This window comes from Tupaia chinensis, unplaced genomic scaffold, assembly GCF_000334495.1.
Source record: "Tupaia chinensis unplaced genomic scaffold, TupChi_1.0 Scaffold000578_2, whole genome shotgun sequence".
Taxonomy (NCBI): domain Eukaryota; kingdom Metazoa; phylum Chordata; class Mammalia; order Scandentia; family Tupaiidae; genus Tupaia; species Tupaia belangeri.
Genome location: NW_006160094.1, coordinates 7,298,173 through 7,319,979, shown reverse-complemented (window position 1 = coordinate 7,319,979; position 21,807 = coordinate 7,298,173). Strand labels below are relative to the sequence as shown.

The following is a 21,807-nucleotide window of genomic DNA, read 5'->3' as shown; positions in this document are numbered from 1 at the left end:
CTCACCCTGCGGCTAGCCCACTGCCAGCGTGCCGACAGGCAACACGAATACATAGTGAGCTTTTGTTTTTTTGTTTTCAGGCTTTGCCTGCAGAGAGAGGAGGAATGAGGAACCCCGGGGGGATGGCCACCACAGTCCCTCCTTATGCCTCCCCTCAGGGTATTTAGTATGCAACATATGCGCCTGGCATGATTGTCAAGCCACGGATCTGGGACTGGAACCATGGCTGACCAGGTGGGACTCCTGCGCCTTAACCACCAGGCCCACCAGCTGGCCTTGCGAGTGTGATTTTAATAAGCTACTGGGTCGTTGGGACAGTGATGACACACACAGAAAGGTACGTCAAGCCTTCCCCGATGACCTAACAGAACGGAACATTTGGGAAACTCAGGGATTTATGTTTTACTAAATGATGCTGAGCTGGGCCTCTGTGTACCTTGTCTCATTTCCACTGTGAGGGTGGAGCTTGCCCCGAGGTGGATGCTCCCTGGAGTACAGAATTACTCCGGGTAGGGAACCCGCGTGCAGTGTGGCCTGCAAGGGAAGCACCATGCCCCCGGTGCTGACAACAAAGTCCAGCTCTCGGGGCAGCTGCTCAGCCACTGCAAGGCTCTTTAACCACACCTGGTGGGGCCCTGGGGAAGGACAGAGTCCCCACCACATAAACAACCACGGGTACCGAATCGCTTCTTTGCGACATTACCATTTCTTGCCTGTGGCTCAGATGCCAATGAGTTTTCTTCTTGCTTTTCACTGAAACACAGGAAAAACAGATGGCAATTAAAACAAACCCAAAATGGCCAGTGCTTCCCATAGAAGGGCATGGGAAATGTGTGTGTCTCCGGGGAGCTGGCGTTAGGAGGAACGGGTCCGTGAGTGGCAGCGAGCGCATGGGTGCAGGCGTGGCAGCTGAGGGGACGCGCTGACCCCAACGTCACAACGACGTCCATGTGCACAAAGTCCCAGCTGCTGAAACGCCCTCTGGGAATCAGACGGGGGAATCGCGCTCACAGTTAAATGCCCACACAACAGGAGCCCTGAGGACCGCAACGTCTCCCTCCCTGATGCAGAGCTGCGCTACGGAAGGGCATCCCGAACCAGGCTTGGGCCTCCACGCCCTGCTGCTCACCTCGTGGGCCCCAGGAAAGGAGCCCAACTCAGAGCACCGCTGTTAAGTCACGCGGTTTAACGAACTACGGCGCTGTCATGTGCATTTCTGGAACAAAAGGATCCTCAATGGATGCTCTTTCTCTTTTCAAACCTCTAAGGCAGCCCCGGGCTGTGGGCTGTCCCGTGAGAATGAGGACACCCTGCACTGGTACTGTGCCGCAGGAGCCACAACCATGGGTCCCCGCAGAGCACTAAGATGGGACTTTAGGAACCAAACTTTCACTTAACTTTAAAATACTCTGCTAGTGTCTCAGACTCACAGTGCCGAAGCAATCGTGTGACCGTGTATGTGGGCGGCGGTGGCTCCGTCCCCGGGGAAGGTACCCTAACTGCTGGCACTGACGGGGAGGTGGAGGGAGGTCCGTAATGGCGTCCTGAACCCTGGACGAGCGGATGCCAGGGCAAGCCGGCCACAGGCACCATGCACGCGGGACACGTGTGCCACAGGACGTTTCCCACAAGCACCGCCCAGAGACAGACAGGCCCAGTGCAGTCGAGCTCCCGGAAAGCGGAGTTTTAAACCACTCAAACCCGACTGATCTAGCTAGTATCTTCCAGAAACAGTTCTTAGTGGTTAGAAAGTAACACAGCGACGTGTGACCTGAATCCCGTATTCACATTAAGTACCAGTAGTTCTAAAACTTTGAGAGAACAAGCTGTTCTATGTTATTACATTTTTAAAGAATATGGCCACATTTCTCACATCTCTCTTTATAATGAGATCGGGTCCTTAAGTAAAAAGTGTATTTATACAGTATAGGACAGATTCCGAAAATGCATATAAAGATATGGACAAATTTCCTAAAACATGATATATAAAAGAAAATCTCCTGGGAGCCAACAGTTAGCGTAATGGCTATGTCGCTGGACTCCCACATAGTCGACCATGGTTCGCATACCAGACCCAGTGGCTTAAAACTCATGCCGGGTGCGTGTGAGTGCGTGCCCAAGATCCCGAGAGGAGAATGGAGGAGAAGGGATTGCGGTGTGACCATCCCCCCTGGGGGGTGATTTCTCGCTTTCTGTCTCTGTCTCTGTCTGTCTGGCGAGCGCACGTGCCCTATAGTGAAAAAACCTCTCCAAAAAAAAGAAAAGAAAATCTCCCAAATGCAACCAAATCTCTCTGCTACAATTAAGCATAAAATTAAAAAAAAAAAATAAAGTTTAAAATCTTACTTTAAAAAAACAAAACAAAACAAAACAGATTTCTGTCATAGGACAAATGTGCATGCTGGAGAGAGAGGGAAAGTGAGAAAGCAGCCTGGGGGAGTGGCCACGCTGTAGTCCTCCTCCAGTCTCCTCTCGGGGCTGGGCCATATATGCACATGCGCCCAGTATTTTGTTAAAACCTCTGAACCACGGAGTTGGCCACGTGGGATTCAGCACCTTAGCCAATCCACCACCTGCTGGCCCGAGACCCTAGTTCTGCTAAATCATAGGAAACAGCATGCTACGGGAAATAAAGCGCGTCTGGGCACAGTCAGTGTTCACCGTCCTTAGTGCAGACAGCCGGGTGTGAAGTCTGCCTGTCCTGCGATGCTGACTAGCTCACCTCACCCAGCGTCTGTGCGCTCTTCCTGTGCACCACGGGTGGCAGAGCCCGTTCCCAGTGGACGCGTGCTGGACGCCCTGTGCTTCTCGGCTCCTACTCTGCCACGTCTTGTTCAGATGAAGCCTCAGCACGTGGAAACCCAGCCCATCACCGAACACGCAGGCACAGACCGCGGAGAGCGTGTGCAGCTCTGTGTCCGCGCCCCGCGTCCGCCCCAGGATGTGGAAAGGGCACCTCCCAGCGCACGTTGCGTCCTAACCTCGGGCCGGCAACCCGCTTTACCTTGCAGCAATCTCCTCCTGTATCCGCTTCCGCTTCGGGGGCCTCCCTCTTCTTTTCCCTGTTTTCCCAGGAACGCCGGAGACATGTCTCTGGCCTTCGCTTTCCCTAGTGGACAGAGCATATGTAACGGGCATGTTCTGGGCCAGGGACAGGTGTCACATAGGACTTCTCAGAAAGCGTCCCTTCACTCATTCGTTCACTCACTCGTTCATTCATTCCGTATGTGAGTGAGAAAGCCAGAGGAAGGGAGAGACAGGAGGAGATGGCGCCCGAGGACCCCCGCGCTGAGGCCCAGCCCCAGAACCCAGCTGGTACCTTCCTGGGGGTCAGCCCACAAAGAGCACGTGCTTTAGCTGAACACCCATACCCGGCCCCAAGGTGGTTTATAAAGTAGCGAGTACAGCGTCCTGCCCTGAGCGGGAGAGAGGGAATCTAATGGGGACAGCGGGTGAGGTCCAGTCCTCGTCGGCAGGAGGGGGCCAAGGAAAACTGCTGTCCGGCAATATTCAAATACGGCACCACCGAATGGGAGCATGGCACCCGGCAGTAAGGGGAACGGGCAGAGGTGATTCGTCTCAGGGTGCTATGAATGCAGACCTCTCCCTCACGAGAAAGGACTCAATAAGGCTTGCGTTATCCTTTTTATTTTTAAGGTTTCTGCCACAGGGTGCATGTGCTCACCAGGGAGAGACAGGAAGAAACAGAGAGAGAGAGAGAAATCATCTCCCAGGGAGGGTGGTCGCACCTCCACTCTCCTGGGATTTTGGCCGGGCACCCGTGCATACATGCCTGGTATGATTTTCAAGCTACAGGGTCTGAGACTCGAACCTCGGCAGTTAGGCCAGGTGGGAGTCTAGCACCTTAGCCAATGTGCCACCTGCTGGCCCCTTAAGGAATCACTTAAGGTCCCTCTGGTCTCATACCGATGGTTCAGAAAGTTAATCATCAATTCTAGGGAACCAGCAGTTAGCGTAATGGCTATGTTGCTGGACTCCCACGTAGTCGACGGCGGTTCGTGTCCCGGACCTGGTGGCTTAAAACTCACGCCAGGCGCGTGTGCGTGCGTGCCCAAGATCCCGAGAGGAGAATGGAGGAGAAGGGATTGCGGCGTGACCATCCCCCCTGGGGGGTGATTTCTCGCTTTCTGTCTCTCTGTCTCTGTCTGTCTGTCTGGCGAGCGCACGCGCCCTACAGTGAAAAATCTCTCCAAAAAAAAAAAAAAAAGAAAGTTAATTTAAACAATTAAAAAAAAAGTTTACTTTTATTTTTATGTTTATTCTCAGAGGATGCAGAGTTTGTTAGAGAGAGAGAAAGCAGCCCTCCACAGGGCGTGAGTGTGCACACACACAGCTCTGCACATGTTCCCAGCTGCCAGCTGATTCGGAGTTGCGGTCAGCCGTGTGGGGTGCAGCTCCCGGCACACGGCACTTAACCGCTTTGCTGCGAGGCCTGGGATTTCCCGACATCCCAGGGTACCTGCTTGTGGACAGCTCCCCGCTGGACTTCCCTTGCACAGGGTCCTCTTTGTACATCCGCGTCCCGTAGAAATACCAGTAGAGCGCCCCGGAGTTGTCCTCGCCCAGAGGCTCCACGCGGAGGCTGTCTGCATCCAGGCCCTGGGGAGACAGGAAACGGACTTGGGGAGACAGGAACAGGGACTTGGGGAGACAGAGTGAAGACTTGGGGGAATGCACAAGAAAAAATGAAAATGAGAAGTTGAACATCCTTCATTTTTACAAAGTCCAATGAGCCTTGTCATTTTCAGTCAGGGCTATGAGAGGCGGGATGGGAGGTGGCACCTTCCTGAAGGACATATGGGAGTACTTCAGAGGCGTCCCACCCCACCGCTCCCATTTCTGCAAAAAGAGCCTACAAGGAGCGCTGGTGAGCACTTCCCAGGTCTGCTCGGGACTGTGTGCGCCCGGAAGGAGCTGGTGTCAGGCGGGCAGCTGTGTACACGCGGGCGAGGGCTCTGTCCCTGGGTCCCCACGGCAGAGTGGTCAGAACCTACAGCCACGTCTCATGCCAGCTGAGGTCCGGCGAGGCAGCGCTCGGTTTACCGCAGGGCTGGACCTGCACTGACCCTCCCGCTGCTGTGGACAACCTGGCCCACGGCAGCTGGGGCTCAGCTACACAGCCATTTCTATAGCGTGTGTGTGAGCAAAGCGGAACCCGAGACGTCACCCACACATGTCACCACTCACGACCGAAGGGGATTAGACCGACCTCTCGGGCCGGTAGCTGGCATAGTGGTTACAGACGCTGGACCTGGCGGCTGGCTTTCTCACTCTGACCCTCTCTGGTCAAATCAAAACAAGTGAGTAAATAAAGTTAAATAAAAAATAATTCTTTAAGAAAAAGAAACTGACCTCTCGACAAGAGGAGGCAGTAAGGTGTGCTCCCCCCACCCCCACCCCAGGAGCACTTCTAGAGCAGACCGAGGGCAGACGGAGAGGGCGGGAGAGCCCCGCGCCTTCGCCATCAACACGCATGTGAGCAGAGGACGGACCTCACCAGCACATCCGGTTCCAGCCCCCGGAGTCCTCCACAGAGACCTCAGTTATGCACAAACGTGGCCCTGCAAGTCTGGCCCAGGGAGTGACGCGGCCTGTAAACAGCTCCGAGACCAGATGCAGGCCGAGCCTGGGCTTGGTGTTGCTCCTGTCTGCGTCCCCCTCCACTGTAGCCGGCGGCATCCCACTGCTCGGGGAGGGCTGGCCGCACGCACCTTGAGGAGGTCGAAGACGTCGTCGGCGTCCAGCCGGTAGTCGCAGAGCCGGTGCAGGATCTCCACGCGCGTGCGGAGCGGCAGCTCCTGGAAACTGGCCTCCCTCAGGGGGTTGGGCTTCCCCTCCTCCAGCTCCCAGCGGTAGTTGATGATGTCTTCTAGGTAGCTGTGGAACGTCTGAGGCCTGACCAGCGGCCCAGACACAAGCACACGTGAGTACAAGTGAGGACGGGTGGGGGAGCCGGGGCGGACAGCTGGCACGCATGAATAGACAGCAGAAAGGACAGGCAGCCGCGGGAGGTCAGAAAGCCCCTGTCTGAAGCTGCGTGTACGGGGTGATCTACTTGGTGGCTGTAGTCTGACAAGTCCCCAAAGCTTCCACACATCCTTTAAACCACAACCGGCACGCTCAGGTGAGATCAGTAATGGTAAACTGGCCACAACCTCGCCCTGCCTTCGTGCAATGAGCGTCGCTCAGTTCAGACAGACGTCCAGTTCAGACGGGTCTACCCCGCAGGACGGCAGGGCAAACCAACTACACACTCTCGGCCTTGCCAGCTAAATTCAACTATGCTTCAAGGTTCCAAAGAGGAGGGCTGGCTACGTGGTGCAGGGCTGAAGTCAGCTCAAAAGCGGATCGCCTGTGGCTGATCGGGGTTCAGACCATGCACGCAGCCCCAAGGCCCAACGGGGTGGAGGTGGAGAGAAAAGGACTGAGGCTTAACCATGCTCCAGGGAGGCGCCTGCTCTGCACCGTTCCCAGGCTGCCCTCCGGTGATTTAAAAACAAAGAGGTAGAGCAGACAGCCTCTCCAGGATACCAGCAGCTACAGTTTGTCCTGTATGAACTCCTGACTCCATACTGTATTAGAAACAGTGAGGGACCAGCAGTTAGCGTAACTGGGTATGTCGCTGAACTCCCATGTAGTCAACCACGGTTCGCATCCCGGACCTGGTGGCTTAACACTCACGCCAGGCATGTGTGCGTGCGTGCCCAAGATCCGGAGAGGAGAATGGAGGAGAAGGGATTGTGGTGTGGTCATTTTTAAAAAAAAAAAAAAAAAAAAAAAAAAAAAACTCTCCAAAAAACAAACAAATGCCCACAAAAAAAAAAAAATCAAAAAAAAAAAAAAAAAAAGGAAACGGTGAAGATAAGGTTTTTACAGAACTCCCTTAAGAAAGCTTGATGGTAAGTTAAGTTTTTCTTGGCTGCAGTCAGACTGGGAATTCTATAACTGCATTTTAATTAAAACCTAAATGTGCCTTGCATGTAACAATGTGCTACTTGTCAGGTTGTTACTCTGTATCTCAACTATTAAAGAATTCAAGTATAACTCACTTCACCTTTCTGTGGACATTCTTCCTTACTCATAAGCAAAGAGCTATCTAAGGGAGTTGTCACTATCGTGTGTGTTCTTTGTTTTTAAGAGAGAGATTTGTTTGTTATAGGGCACGTGTGCTCGCCAGAGAGACAAAGAGACAGAAAGTGAGAAATAACCCCGGGGGGGGGGGGGGGGGATGTGGGCCGCCGGGGGGTGGAGGAGATGGCCACGCCGCAACCCCTTCTCCTCCAGTCTCACATGAGTTTTAAGCCACCGGGTCTGGGGCTCAAACAGCGGGCAGCTATGTGAGAGTCCAGCAATGTAACCATTACGCCACCTGCTGGTCCCATCACTATCATTTTTTTAAAAAGGCGTGAACCATGCTAATTTATAATGTACGGTAGTTAAAAGTGTAGAAAAAGTCAAAGGATACATTTATGGCAAAGAGCAGGAGCCTTAGGAAATAAGAAAATTACACAGATTTCTTTTTCAAAGAGAAGAAAATTCCCTCCCCTATTAGCATCACCTCACCGGGGACAACATGGGTTTGTTAGCTACTCAGGACAGAGTACTGTCAGGACCAGCAGAGCAGGGGCCATGGTGGCTAAGGTGCTGGACCCGCATGGCTGACTGCACAGTCCAAGGCCTGGACCTGGAGGCTTGAAAAACATACCAGGTGTGTGCGTGTGTGCCCGAAATCCCGGTGGGAGAAGAGCCCGCGGCATGGCCATCCCCCAGCCAGGAGAGGGGATGTGCTCTTTCACCCCCACTCCAGCGCACGCAGATGTCATATGGCAAAATTTTAAAGATAGAGAGAGAAGACGGAGCCCAGCTGTTCCAACACCCAAGCTCTCGCAAACTCGACAGGATAGATGCAGGTCCCTCCCCCCCCCCGCCCCGCACAGTGCAGGGCACGCTGGTCGTGCTCGGATCTCACAAGACCGGCCAGCCTCCTGCCCCATGGCCTGGGAAGCTGGTGCTGCCCGTCAGGGGGGAAGGGCTGGGAAGAGGCAGGAGGAAGCAGACAGTGTGGCTAGGGTGAATGTAAAAATAAAAAGGACGTTTTGTTTTGATTTAAATCTTATTGTTTATTATTACTAGCTTTTAATTTGCTATAGGGCACGTGTGCTCACCAGAGAGAGGGAGACAGCACGTGCACGCAGGTCTGAGATGGAACTGCAGTTGGCCATCTGGGAGTCCAGCATTCTGACCACTGTGCCACCTGCTGGCCCCCAAAACAGGGCGTTCTTAAAAAGTAGCTTTTTAGAAGGCAGAGTGTAGACGACCTTCTCCCTGTGGTCAACAATCCTTTATCTGCCATGTGCGTCCCAGAATGTCTAATGCTCCCTGAGGCCTGAGACAGCACAGCCAGCTCTGCCTGCAGTAAGACACAGCCCCGGCTGCAGCACCAAGACACCCTGGCAGGGTGAGAGCGGGTGGGGCAGTGCTGAGGGCTGAGGTGGGGCTGGGTCGGGCTGGGCAGGGAGGCCTCTGGCGTTCTAGCACGAGGACCAGGACGCGCACACACCAGCCCCACACGAGAGAGGCCTGTCTTTCAGCGATGCGCTTCGGTCTCCCTTGGGTGTGGGAGTCCCTATTCGTCTCAAAGGACTTCATCTGAGGTTCCTTTCTGACAGCCATAGCACCCTGCTCAGTTTCAGGTTTTTTTTTTTTTGAGAGGTTTTTCGCTATAGGGCGCGTGCGCTCGCCAGACAGACAGAGACAGAGAGACAGAAAGCGAGAAATCACCCCCCGGGGGGATGGTCACACCGCAATCCCTTCTCCTCCATTCTCCTCTCGGGATCTTGGGCACGTGCACACACACACGCCCGGCATGAGTTTTAAGCAACCGGGTCCGGGATGCGAACCGCAGTCGACTACGTGGGAATTCAGTGACATAGCCATTACGCTAACTGCTGGTTCCCCTCAGTTTCAGTTTTACCACCTTTGCCAAAGGCACCACAATCCCGCCCTAAACAACAAGATTCTCGAGGGGCTTGCAATCCAAGTTCCCTCCATCGCCCGACTCTAGGCACACCACTCGCGATGCCACATCGGAACAGGAGGGGAAACGGGTCGTTTAAATGAAGAGGCTCCAGGAAGTGGGATGGGACTCATGCTTCCTACTCGGAGGCTCATAATCTTCTGTAGGAGATTAGCAGAGACTGACTGGGTCATGTGTTCTCTCCCCGGAAGAACGGCACACATGCTCTGCACGGGCTCTTGGACTCTGCCCTGTGCTACCACCTGGCGGTGGTGTCTGACTTCTCCAACCTCGGTTCTGGAGTTCGGATCACCTGGAACCCCCACAGACTTTACTTGCCCATTCAGCTTAGTGCGATTACCTCTAATGACCAAATACTTCTACTTTTTTCTGTTTTTGAAGAGGTGTTTGCTGTAGGGTGCATGCACTCACAGGAAAGACAGAGAGAGACAGAAAGTGAGAAATCGTCCCCCAGGGGGTGGCCACGCCGCAATCCCTTCTCCTCCATTCTCCTCTTGGGATCTTAGGCAGACACGCGCATGTGCCCGGCATGAGTTTAAGCCACCGGGTCTGGGACTCAAACCACGGTTGACTACATGGGAGTCCAGCAACATAACCATTATGCCATCTGCTGGTCCCTACACTTCCTCTCCTTCTGAAATTATCCTGAATCATCGAGAAACACTTCATTTGATTATGACTTTAAGAAAAGATCAAACCAACTGGATGTTCTGAGCACAGGTCTACGTCCTTGTCTGTGGAAAGCCAAAATGTGAATCACCCGAAACGACCTGCTTTCTCATTCGCTTTCCATCCCACAAAATAGGAAAGACCAGTGCCGACTTCTTAGCATCGTGTGAGGGAACAGCTCTCAGTCCCTCTTCCTTCCTTACAGACGGGGAGATGGGGAAGGGGACGGGAGAGCGGACCGCCCTTCTTGCCCTGAGTTAGCCACCTGCTGTGGAGACCCAGCAGAGGGTTTCTTCCTGACTGCACCACAGAACACGCTTCTACAGTGAGACCATCCACGCTCGGCGAGTCCCAAAACGAGAGAGCCTGTTCCGCCTGCAGCCAGACACAGCCCCGAGCTGTGACGAGTGGGGCTGACCTGCAACGTGTTTTAGAAACATCATAAATAAAATAAAGAGGAAGCCCAGGCCTCCAGGTGGCATGGATGTAAAGGTGGCTGGATTCCACGTGGCTGCACGTGTGGTTTGAATGCTGGACCGGGCAGCTCGTGCACATGTGAGACGGAAATGAGAATGGAGGAAGAGGAAGTGCAGTGTGGCCACCCCAGGGCAACTTCTCACCTTCCCTGTCTCTCTCTCTCTGGAGAGTGCATGTACACTATAGCAAAAACATAAAAACATAGAAAAATAAAATAAGGCTCTTGAGTTCTTTGAGGTATGTGTTAGGGAAATGAAAACGACACTTTTCCACTTGCTGCCACCGAAGGTGAAGGACATGGGAAGTGCATGCACCCTCCGTCACGCCACACTCAACACGAGTCTGGTAACGGGCCAGCAGGTGGCGTGGTAGTTAAGGTGCTGGATGCCACATGGCTGTACAGGGCTGGAGTCCCAGGCCCAGGGGCCTGAAAAACACGCCAGATGTGTGTGTGTGCCCAAAATCCCAAGAGGAAAATGGAGAAGGGATTGCTATATGGCCATCCACCCCAGGGTGGTGGTGGTGGGGTAATTTCTCACGTCTCCTTTCTCTCTCTCATGGTTCTCCATGCTGCAGTAAAATGAAGTTAAAAAAAAAAAAAAAGAAAAGAAAAAGATTCTGGTAATATGGTAAGTCAAAAGTCTGCTAGAATAGTTCATAAAGGGGCCAGCAGGTGGCATGGTGGATAAGGAGCTGGACTCCCACGTGGCCGACCGCAATCCAAGTCCCAGACCAGGTAGCTCGCTTTCTCTCTCTCACGGTGTCTCTCTGGTGAGTACATAAGCCCTACAGAAAAGTTAAAAAATAAAATAAAATAAATATTTTAAAAAAAGAATAGCTGACAGCAAGCATTTATTCTTGAAGATCATAATAAGACCTCAGCCAAAGCAAATGAAGGAGCAGCTCTTCTTGGGGCTGCACACGGCTGCCTGTCCCTCACAACCGGGAGCAGCGTGACAACCGCGGTGGCTAAAGATCAGTGTTTCGCATCCAGGGAAAACAGGACCGAGTATCAACACGCAGTCTGTCTCGGCAACGGAACGTGTGTCCTGCAGCTTTTACATGTGCAGATAAACAAAGCACACAGTCTTTAAACTGTAAAGGACTTCTTGTGAAACTATTACCAATGGGGCCCTAACGCTGTCTGCCCGAGGTCTGAGTTGTCAGATGTAAGGTGTGACTACAGAACGTCCTAAATCCAGGACCAGCACGTGGCACAGTGGCTGGGGCACCGCACACTCCCACATGGCTGACCAACATTCAAGTCCTCGACCTGGTGGCTGGCTTTCTCACTTTCCCTCTCCTTCTCTGGTCCAAAGAAAATAAATGAATAAATAAAATTAAAGAAATAATTTTTTAAAAAATGCCCTAAAACCACTAAACACACACACACATGCACACACACTTTAAAAAACCATCATTGAGCAGAAGGCAGGCATTACAGGACCAGAGAGAAACGGAAACAGGAGGACGCCCGTGACTTGGAAGCACCGCCCCACACCACACCAGATGCCCGCTCTGCACTCGTGGGGGCGGGCAGCAGTGGACGGGGCAGGTGTGGCAGAGCAGTGCTGCCCGGCAAGGCTGGGCCACGTGGAGGGCACCGTTCAGATCCCAGGTCATGCAAAGCATGTGCTTCTGCCCCGGCTGCTGAGGGCTGGGTGGGTGTGTGACGCCTCGCTGCCGTGCCTTTTTCTCTCAGTGAAATAAACTTTAAAAAAGAGACAACAACCAGCGTTGTAGGACGCGGAGACCGGAAGCCACGGATGCCGCTGCGGGCTGGGACAGCCACTCTGCAGGTCTGGCAAATCACTCGGAATCAGACGGCGGCCCTCACCCAGAGCAGGCGGGAAGCCGCCGCCATGCCCACCAGAGCAGGTGAAGGGGGAAGGCTCCACACGAAGGATGAAGGACGAAGGACGAAGCAGCTTCCCCTGCACGGGGGAGACCGGACCCATGCCCTGAGAGGAGAGGCCAGCCCGGGACGGGGTGCCTGCTGCTGGGAGCCGGGCCCTGAAACGGGAACGGGGCCGGCTACACCGCTGTGGGGACAGCTGAAGTCAGAGAACCCTACACTCGGAAGTGGAAAGGTAAGCACCAGCCCGTTAAATGAAGTGGACTAAACGTTCTAATTAAAAGGTAGGTGCAGCTAGGTGGAGTTTGAGAAGGCAGAAGAGGACATACCAGACAGTGAGGGCCAGCCGTGCCGGCCAGCTCGGCACTCTAAGATCTTTCTGACAGAGTTCTGCGTGTACGTATGTAGAAATCGACAAACTGGTTTTGAAATTTATATGAGAATGCAACAGACTTAGAACAGCAAAAACTAAAAAACCCAAAAGGACGGTCGTTGAACTTACACTGCCCGGTTTTAGGGCAGTCTGGAGCTTGTGTGCACACAAGACCAATGGACCAACAAGGAGGGCAGCGTCCGAGAACCGTTTCGACCAGACGGCACCAGCGCACACCACGGAAAACCACGGGGTGTCAGCGCTGCTTAAGCCAGAACTAACCGTACTTTAATTCCACTTTCCCACAGCTTTCTGAATCCTCCTGCAATGACACATGTTAAGGGGAACAATAAACATCACCCTGTACCTCACTCTGCACTCGGACATAGAGCCCGTACTCCACCGGGCTGGCCACGGGAGCACACGGCAGACGGTCCACGGCAGGGCACAGCCTGGGGAGGATGGGCGCTGGGGCAGGTGTCCAAAAGGCCTCTCCCCTTCCCGCCCCTTCTCTTGCTCAGACTCTCTCCCCCTCGTTTAAAGGGGGGCACCATCAAGACACTAACAGGCTGAAACTGTAACACTTCTAACAGGATCCTAAAAACACTTCGCTGACACTGAGGTAGGCACGGAGAGGTTGACTGGTGACCCAGAGGGTGTGTGTGTGCTTGCCACACAGAGACAGAGAGACAGAGGGGGGAGAGGGAGAAACCACACCCCCAGGCGGGGGCACGCTGCAATTCCTGGTCCCCGTTTCTACATCCTGTCAGGATTTGGGGCACACATATGCACCTGGCATGGTTTTCAAATCACCATGGCTAAACCATGGTCAGCCGCGTGGGATCCAGCACTTATTCAGAGCGCTAAACCACTACACCATGGAGCTGGCTGGCCCGCATTTCTTTCTTCTTCTTAAAATTTTTTGCTATAGGGTACATGTGCTTGATGGAGGCAGGGGTGAGGGGTGGGGGATAAGTCAACACCTGGGGGATAGCCTCGCTGCAATCCCTTTCCTCCATTCTGTCCTTAGGATTTGGCCCACACCTGCACATGCATCTGGTGTGTTTTTCAAGCTGCTGGGCCCAGGACTCTAACTGCACTGTGAGCCAGGAGGGTCCAGCCACCATAACCACCACCTGCTGGCCCCCAGGCACTGACTTCTTAAGAAGTGAAACTGCACCTGGCCAGGGGAATCCAGCTCAACTACCAAGGTCTGGGCTGACCCCAACTCAATAAAAAAAAAAGGTAAACCCCTAAATTTAAAACAAGGAAAGGACTTCAGCAAACACGTCTCTCTCACACACACACGCACACACGCACAGAATCCATACACACATGAGTAAATACTGAACACTACCAGTACTGGCAAAATGATGATACACTGCCTAAACACGAGGGAACCAGCAAAATTTAAACCTGGATAAAACGGAGGGTCCAGCAGATGGCATAATGGTTACGTTGCTAGACTTCCATGTAGTAGACTGGTTTGAGTCCCAGATCTGGCGGCTTAAAACTCACCCCGGGCATATGTGCACATGTGTCCAAAATCTCAAAAGGAGAATGGAGGAGAAGGGATTGCAGTGTGGCCATCCCCCTGGGGGAAGGGAGGTGATTTCTCGCTTTGTCTGTCTATCTCTCCGGCAAGTGCACGTGACCCTATAGCAAAAATCTCTATTTAAAAAAAAATTTATTTAACTTTATTTGTATTTTATTATTTATTTTATTTGACCAGATAGAGACAGAGAGAGAAAGGGAAAGTGGGAAAGCAAGCTACCAGGTCTGAGACTGGAACCACAGCCAGCCATGTGGGAGTCCAGCATCACAACTACCATGCCACCCGCTGGTCCATAAAGAGCACAGCGACGAGCTGGTGGAGCAGAGCACCTCAGTGTTGTCTTAGTGTCCCCAGGCTATAAAAACGGAAGTGGGATCGCTAAGGTCCTCTTACAGCTAACATGCAGATTCTCGAGAGCAGCTTAGTTTGAGTTTTCTTCTTTTCTCTCTTCTCAAATTTGCCAGAGTACACATGCACTTGCCAGACAAAGACCCCCAATGGGCTGTGTCAATGCCAACCCTTCCTCCTCCACTTCCGCACCCCTCAGGTTGTGAGCACGCACACCGATATACCGAGCAGGTTTTCAAACGGCTGGGGCCATGGGATCCAGCTCCCTTAATCACCAGGCCACAGGACCAGCCCTTATTTGAGACTTGAATAACCTTTTAAAGAAGAGGTCCATAATTACAACCCGGGGTCCATGAACTTGGCTATGAAAAATTACACTTTTGCTTTTAATAGAGGAATATCTGAAGTTCTACATTACCCACAATTTGAATTTTAGTAGTACCAGTGTATTTTTCAGCAGCAGAAAGCAGGTATTTTCGTATCACGTTGTAGATACTGCAGATACTCAGCACTTACAGAGACCTGCTTCTAGAATGTTTTTCTTTCTTTCTTTCGAGAGGTTTTGGCTATAAGCCATGTGCACTTGCTGGAGAGACAGAGACAGAAAGAGAGAAATCACTCCCGTGTGTGTGTGTGTGTGTGTGTGTGTGTGTGCGCGCAATCCCTTTTCCTCCCCTCCCGGGATCTTGGCCACACACGCACACATGCCCAGTGTGAGTTCCAAGCCACGGGGTCTGGGACTTGAACCACAGTTGATTATGTGGGAGTCCAGCAACGTAACCATGACGCCATCTGCTGGTCCCCTAGAATACATATTTAATGAATCAATAAAGAAACACGTTACTACATCAAAAATTTGACTCTTTAAATATTTTACTTAATTTTTTTAAAAGTGTAGTTGGGTTTTTGTAATCCTATAGTTTTATTGGTATATGCCAGAGAGGGCGTGTGCTTGTAGAGGGGCGGGGACAGGGGAGGGTAAAAGACTAGGAGGGGGCGAAAAAGCCTGTGTCATGGGGCTTGGTTACACCACAGTCCCTTCTCTTCCATCTCTCCCTCCTTTCAGGATTTTGAACATGTGTGCGCACACATGCACACACACGCACACGCACCTGATGTTTTCCAAGCTGTGCAGCTAGCTAAATGGGACCCGGCTGCTGTGACCACCAGACCATGGACTGGGCCCAATATAATACCATTACTTAATTATTTCACATGTTACTCTTAGAGCTGGTGCCGCTATAGGCAGTGTGCAGCAGGAGCCAGATCCCACACGCCTGACTGCGGTTTCAATCCCAGTCTCAGATCTCAAAAAACATGCCAGGTACATGTGTACCCGAAGTCCTGATGGGATGGAGAAATGGAAGAGAAGGAACTGTGGTGTGATGGGGTGCTCTGTCTCTCTTTGGAGAGCATATGTGCCCTCTGGCAACTGAAGTTAAAAAACATCAGGGGGCCAGCAGGTGGCATAGTGGTTAAGGTGCTGAACTCCCACATGGTCGACTGCAGTTTGAGCCCTGGACTCTGCAGCTTGAAACTCACGCCGGGCTCGTGTGCGTGTGTGCCCAAAGTCCTGAGAGGAGAGTGGAGAAGGGACTGCGGTGTGGCCAACCCCCAGGGGGGTGATTTTTTTCTCGCTCTTTTCAGCGAGCGCATGCTCCCTGTAGCAAAAAATCTCCCCCAAAACCAAAACCAAAACCAAACATTCTCATGTGGGGTTTACAGGCTGTATTACAGTGCCAAAGAACACATCCCACAGAGAGGCAAGACCCCTGCTTTAAAGGAAACCCGTTGCCTTCCCTTTTCTTGTCACAGCACACCGGGCTGCGTGTCTGCTGCAGGCCCGGGGCAGCAACTGCCAGCCCTGTCACCGTGGGCCACTAACTCCTTAACCTCCCTTGCCTCCATTCCTTCAGTGACATTAAGGACTTCAGTCAATTCTGCCCCAGTGTCCTCAAAGGTTTACATGATTCTGATCAGAATAAGGGGATTTCTTACAGAACATGACGCAACTCTGTAATCACGGCCTGGATTGGCTAAGGTGGACCTGGGGCAGGGCCAGCCCTGGCGTAGAGGTGGGGCGCACTGGAGCCGCAGGCCTGGTGAGAAGGCGCAGCTCGCACCTTGCCCCCGGACAGGCACCTGCTCGGGCTGCACCACCGTGATGGCTGGATGCCTCCGCCCGACCCCAGCATGGCTTATACCCACAGCCCCCTGCACTGGGCGGTCACCACTTCTGTGGTGGGGAACACAGAGTTTGTCTTAAAAATGGATCTTAAATGGGCATTTCTACTGACTGTACTTCCGGGAACTGACCCTAAGGGTCCTTTCAGGATTTTGAACATGTGTGCGCACACATGCACACACACGCACACGCACCTGATGTTTTCCAAGCTGTGCAGCTAGCTAAATGGGACCCGGCTGCTGTGACCACCAGACCATGGACTGGGCCCAATATAATACCATTACTTAATTATTTCACATGTTACTCTTAGAGCTGGTGCCGCTATAGGCAGTGTGCAGCAGGAGCCAGATCCCACACGCCTGACTGCGGTTTCAATCCCAGTCTCAGATCTCAAAAAACATGCCAGGTACATGTGTACCCGAAGTCCTGATGGGATGGAGAAATGGAAGAGAAGGAACTGTGGTGTGATGGGGTGCTCTGTCTCTCTTTGGAGAGCATATGTGCCCTCTGGCAACTGAAGTTAAAAAACATCAGGGGGCCAGCAGGTGGCATAGTGGTTAAGGTGCTGAACTCCCACATGGTCGACTGCAGTTTGAGCCCTGGACTCTGCAGCTTGAAACTCACGCCGGGCTCGTGTGCGTGTGTGCCCAAAGTCCTGAGAGGAGAGTGGAGAAGGGACTGCGGTGTGGCCAACCCCCAGGGGGGTGATTTTTTTCTCGCTCTTTTCAGCGAGCGCATGCTCCCTGTAGCAAAAAATCTCCCCCAAAACCAAAACCAAAACCAAACATTCTCATGTGGGGTTTACAGGCTGTATTACAGTGCCAAAGAACACATCCCACAGAGAGGCAAGACCCCTGCTTTAAAGGAAACCCGTTGCCTTCCCTTTTCTTGTCACAGCACACCGGGCTGCGTGTCTGCTGCAGGCCCGGGGCAGCAACTGCCAGCCCTGTCACCGTGGGCCACTAACTCCTTAACCTCCCTTGCCTCCATTCCTTCAGTGACATTAAGGACTTCAGTCAATTCTGCCCCAGTGTCCTCAAAGGTTTACATGATTCTGATCAGAATAAGGGGATTTCTTACAGAACATGACGCAACTCTGTAATCACGGCCTGGATTGGCTAAGGTGGACCTGGGGCAGGGCCAGCCCTGGCGTAGAGGTGGGGCGCACTGGAGCCGCAGGCCTGGTGAGAAGGCGCAGCTCGCACCTTGCCCCCGGACAGGCACCTGCTCGGGCTGCACCACCGTGATGGCTGGATGCCTCCGCCCGACCCCAGCATGGCTTATACCCACAGCCCCCTGCACTGGGCGGTCACCACTTCTGTGGTGGGGAACACAGAGTTTGTCTTAAAAATGGATCTTAAATGGGCATTTCTACTGACTGTACTTCCGGGAACTGACCCTAAGGGGCCGGGGTCGTGCCCCAGTGCGTCCCGCATACCGCTGTGCACTGCCCACCCACCAGCTGGATTACCTGACAATCACGTCTAAAGGAAGGTGGTTATAAAAGGAGCAACTGCTGTAGCACCACCCCCCCAAAGTCTACATACTCGAGAACAGAAGAAAATTACTAAATACATAATTTAAAAATTTTATTATCGTTTGTATTTATAACTATGCTGTGGGACTTCTGGGGGGAAGCCATTACACTAAGTGCAAGAACACCAACACCCCTAAAAACAAGGACCCTGAGGAAAACGGGGGTAGCCCATCACCTGCAGCAAGGCTCTCACACGCCATTAGGCCTCGACCCCCGCAGACAGGAGTCACAAGGATGAAGGCACTTGAGATACTGTCTTTAATGAAAAACACAAACTTCAACGATCTAAACACGGCATGGTTTCCCCAGAGACTGGGAAGCCCACCGTGTTTTGCCATTCTGTTAAGTTTCCTCTACAATTCTATATTCTCTCTCTCTCTTTTTTTTTAAGAGACTTTTTGCTATAGGGCACATGTGTTTGCCAGAGAGAAAGTGAGAAATCACCCTCCAGGGTAGCTGGCCATGCTGTAGTCCCCTCTCCTCTTATGCACGCACACACCTGACATGAGTTTCAAGCTTCCAAGGTCTGGGACTTGAACCGCAGTAGCCACGTGGGAGTCCAGCACCTTAACCACTGTGTCACCTGCTGGCCTCTATAATTCTATTCTATATAAAAATCAGCAAAGAAATAAAAACGTAGCTAAGAGCATGTTTATCAGGCCCAGGCTGCGGGCGTGATCAGTGGCAGACTGAGAAGCCACGTGGTGGACCGGGGTCTGGATGCTCCCAGTGGCTTGAAAACCCACCAAGAGAGTGTGCACACCTATCTCTGTGCCTTCTACTGCAAATTAAAAAAGAAAACGTAATTGAAAAAGAACACAAAATGTGCATCAAGTTAGGGACAAGACAAAGTTGGCAGCCACTGGTCCACATGGGGAAGCTTTTGCTGTTTCTAGGCATCACGGACATGGGAGGGCTGTTTCCTGGGCAGTGACCGGGCGAGGAGCCTAGAGGCCTGACTCGATGCCACCATGGCCAGTCACGTGAACAGAAGATACTCAAGTGGAAAATGTGGCAAAACCTACTTTAAAGGTGTGATGCGGTATGTGGCGAACACGGCAAAGAAAACACACACGAAGAAGAAAGCCCGACTGCGAGGCGGCCAAAGCAGGGCTGGAGTCCGTGGGCACAGGGGCTCGGTCCTGGATTCTCACAGGAGATAGGAGCCCCCTGACTGCGAGCTAGTTTTCCGGGCAGGGAGGGGTGACTCACGTGATGTCCCTCCGCTGGTAACAGCCCTGGAGCAGGCAGGCGATCAGGTCACTGATGAACCCCACGTCATCGCGATGGAGGGCCGCTTCCAGCTCCTGAGACAGAGGACAGAGATTGAGCGCTCCCAGATGCCTGCCCTCCTGGACCCACCCAGGGCTCCCCAAGCCGCGCCCTGTAGCCCACCCACTCCCTGCACCCCCACACTAAAGGACACGCCCTCTCCTATCCCGCCAGCTGCGACCACGCACTGGGTCCCGGGGACACCCCTGCTTCCTATTTAGCGGCCAGAGGGAGTCCAGGGTCGACAGCACGTCCAGCGAGCGTCCTTCGTCCCCTGCGCACCCAGCGCAGACGCAGATAAGCCACCGTGGCCGCACTGAACCAGACAGCACGGCAGGAGTGGCCCGCACCTCCACCACGGGGAGGAGACGGCTGGAACAGCGGCCCCGACATGGTCTGGACAGAAGGGAGGCGTCTACACCAATGGCCCGGTGTCCCTGGTGAGGCGCGGTGGCTTCCCCTGAGGTTCAGTGGCCAGCGCTCAGCCGGCCAGAACACGGGAACCAGCAGATGCTGTTTGTCTTCTGCACCTGACGAGGTGTCTCTGGAGGTGGCGGAACGTGTCCTGTCCCACGTCCTCACATGCCAGCACGCTGCCTCCCATGTGCACGACACCCCCCGGGTGGACCAGTACACCTCACACGCCCAGGTCCATGCAGGGTCTTCAAGGAGCGCACGGAAAATGTGTGTACGAAAACACTATGCACGGATTTAACTTTTTTATGTTCCAATATGAACTCACACTTTAATTCCGTTTCCCCCAAACTTACTTAGGTCTCCTCACCTAATCTACAGGAAATCCCAACTTGAGAACCCCGTTAACGGTTAACGATTCTGGAAGGGCGAGGTGGACTCAAGCTGTGGCCTCAGATGGCAACGTCGATGGTGATGCCCACTAAGACAGCCCTGGGCTTCCGGGACAAGAGCTCTTTTTATTTTTCTGAGAGGTGTTTGCTATAGGGCACGTGCATTCACCAGAAAGACAGAGAGAGACAGAGACAGAAACTGAGAAATCACCTCCCGGGAGGAGGCTACGCCGCAATCCCTTCTCCTCCATTCTCCTCTCAGGATCTTGGGCACGCACACACATGCTCCCGGTGTGAGTTTAAGCCACAGGGTCTGGGATTAGAACCGCGGTTGGCTATGGGAGTCCAGCGACATAGCCATTACGCTAACTGCTGGTCCCAGGAACGAGTTCTTTTGTAAACTATTTTGTTTCATTACTTTATTTTAAATTATTTATTTAATTGTATTTATTCATTTATCTACTTTAATTTTATCAGAGAGAGAGGGAGAAATGAGAAAGCAAGCCACCAGGTTCAGGAATCAAACTGTGGTCGGCCATGTGAGAGTGTCCAGTGCCTTAACCACCATGCCACCTGCTGAGCCCCTCATTATTTTATTTTAAAAATTCTTAAGTTTAAAACCAATCTAAAAATGTCACAGGACCAGAAAATGGATAAGCGTGATCAGTCGGTGTCAAGAAGGTCAAAGTGGCTGGATCACACGTGCCCACTACATGGTCCGAGTCTCCAACCCGGCAGCCTGAGAAACACACAGGCCACGTGTGTGTGCGTACACGCCCAGAGACGTGTGTGCGTACACGCCCAGAGAGTGAAGGGCTGGCGGGGTCCCACCCGATGGCGTCTCACTTTCTGCGTGTCTCTCTCCGGGGAGAGCATGCGCGCTGTAGCAAATGACAATAAAAGTGTGAGTACAGTCGCCAAGCACAGACACGAACAGACTACGGGCTGAGAGAGCTCAGGCGAAGAGGAGGGTGCCAGCCGGGAAGGCCAGGCAGGCGGAGCTCAGAGCTCAGCACCAAGACTCGCTCCTGCAGGCCTGTGTGTGCTTTACCGTGCACACCGGGGGCTGCCGAGAGCGTACGCGGTCCTGATGCGCTGAACTCCTGCGGTCAGAGCGCCTTTCCACAATGTAGTCAGTGCCCATCCGAAGATGGGAGGCCCGCCTCTGAGACAGTCCGAGCTGTAACTGTTGGCGTGATTCATTCAATGCCTATCTCCTGAGCAACCACCATGTATGGGGACCGGGGACCGGGGACTTCCTCAGCACGGGAGCTCGGGTAGCGAGGAGGTATCAGGGAGCACACAGTGAAAACATGCTCAGTGCCACCCGGGTAGGGGAGGTGCTGGGAGCACTGTGGGTGCTGAGGCCGCTGCTGCCCAGGGAAGCCTGGTGACAGGGTGGGGGTGGGTACCACCAGGTGCAGAGGCCCGGGGGCTATTCGGTTCTTGGGTTGGCGTAACCAGCAAAGGACACCTAACACCAAGCTCAGGGGTTTGGCCTTGCTTTCAGGACAGAGCGACAGCCGATTTCTGCGGCGGGGAGCATGGTGGAGCTGCTGGCTGAGGGGGATGTCAGGGGCCGGCAAGAGCCACTTCCTCCAGCCAGGAGGGAGGGAGGTCCTGACAAACTTAGTGACCCAGGGACAGAGGGGGAAATGGGGACTCCAGACCT

At 53.2% G+C, this 21,807-nt stretch overlaps 1 protein-coding gene across 1 annotated transcript in view; it reads right to left on the bottom strand.

Moving 5' to 3' along the window:
• CECR2 (CECR2 histone acetyl-lysine reader) overlaps window positions 1-19,364 on the bottom strand; it is a gene marked incomplete at its 5' end in the record, with an annotated part of 69,473 nt that extends 50,109 nt beyond the window's left edge. Inside the window, 5 exon segments of the mRNA XM_027775645.1 lie at window positions 704-753; window positions 3,005-3,109; window positions 4,481-4,620; window positions 5,733-5,916; window positions 19,270-19,364. Coding sequence (XP_027631446.1) covers window positions 704-753; window positions 3,005-3,109; window positions 4,481-4,620; window positions 5,733-5,916; window positions 19,270-19,364 — 574 coding nt within the window.
• Between the last annotated feature and the right edge of the window lie 2,443 nt (window positions 19,365-21,807).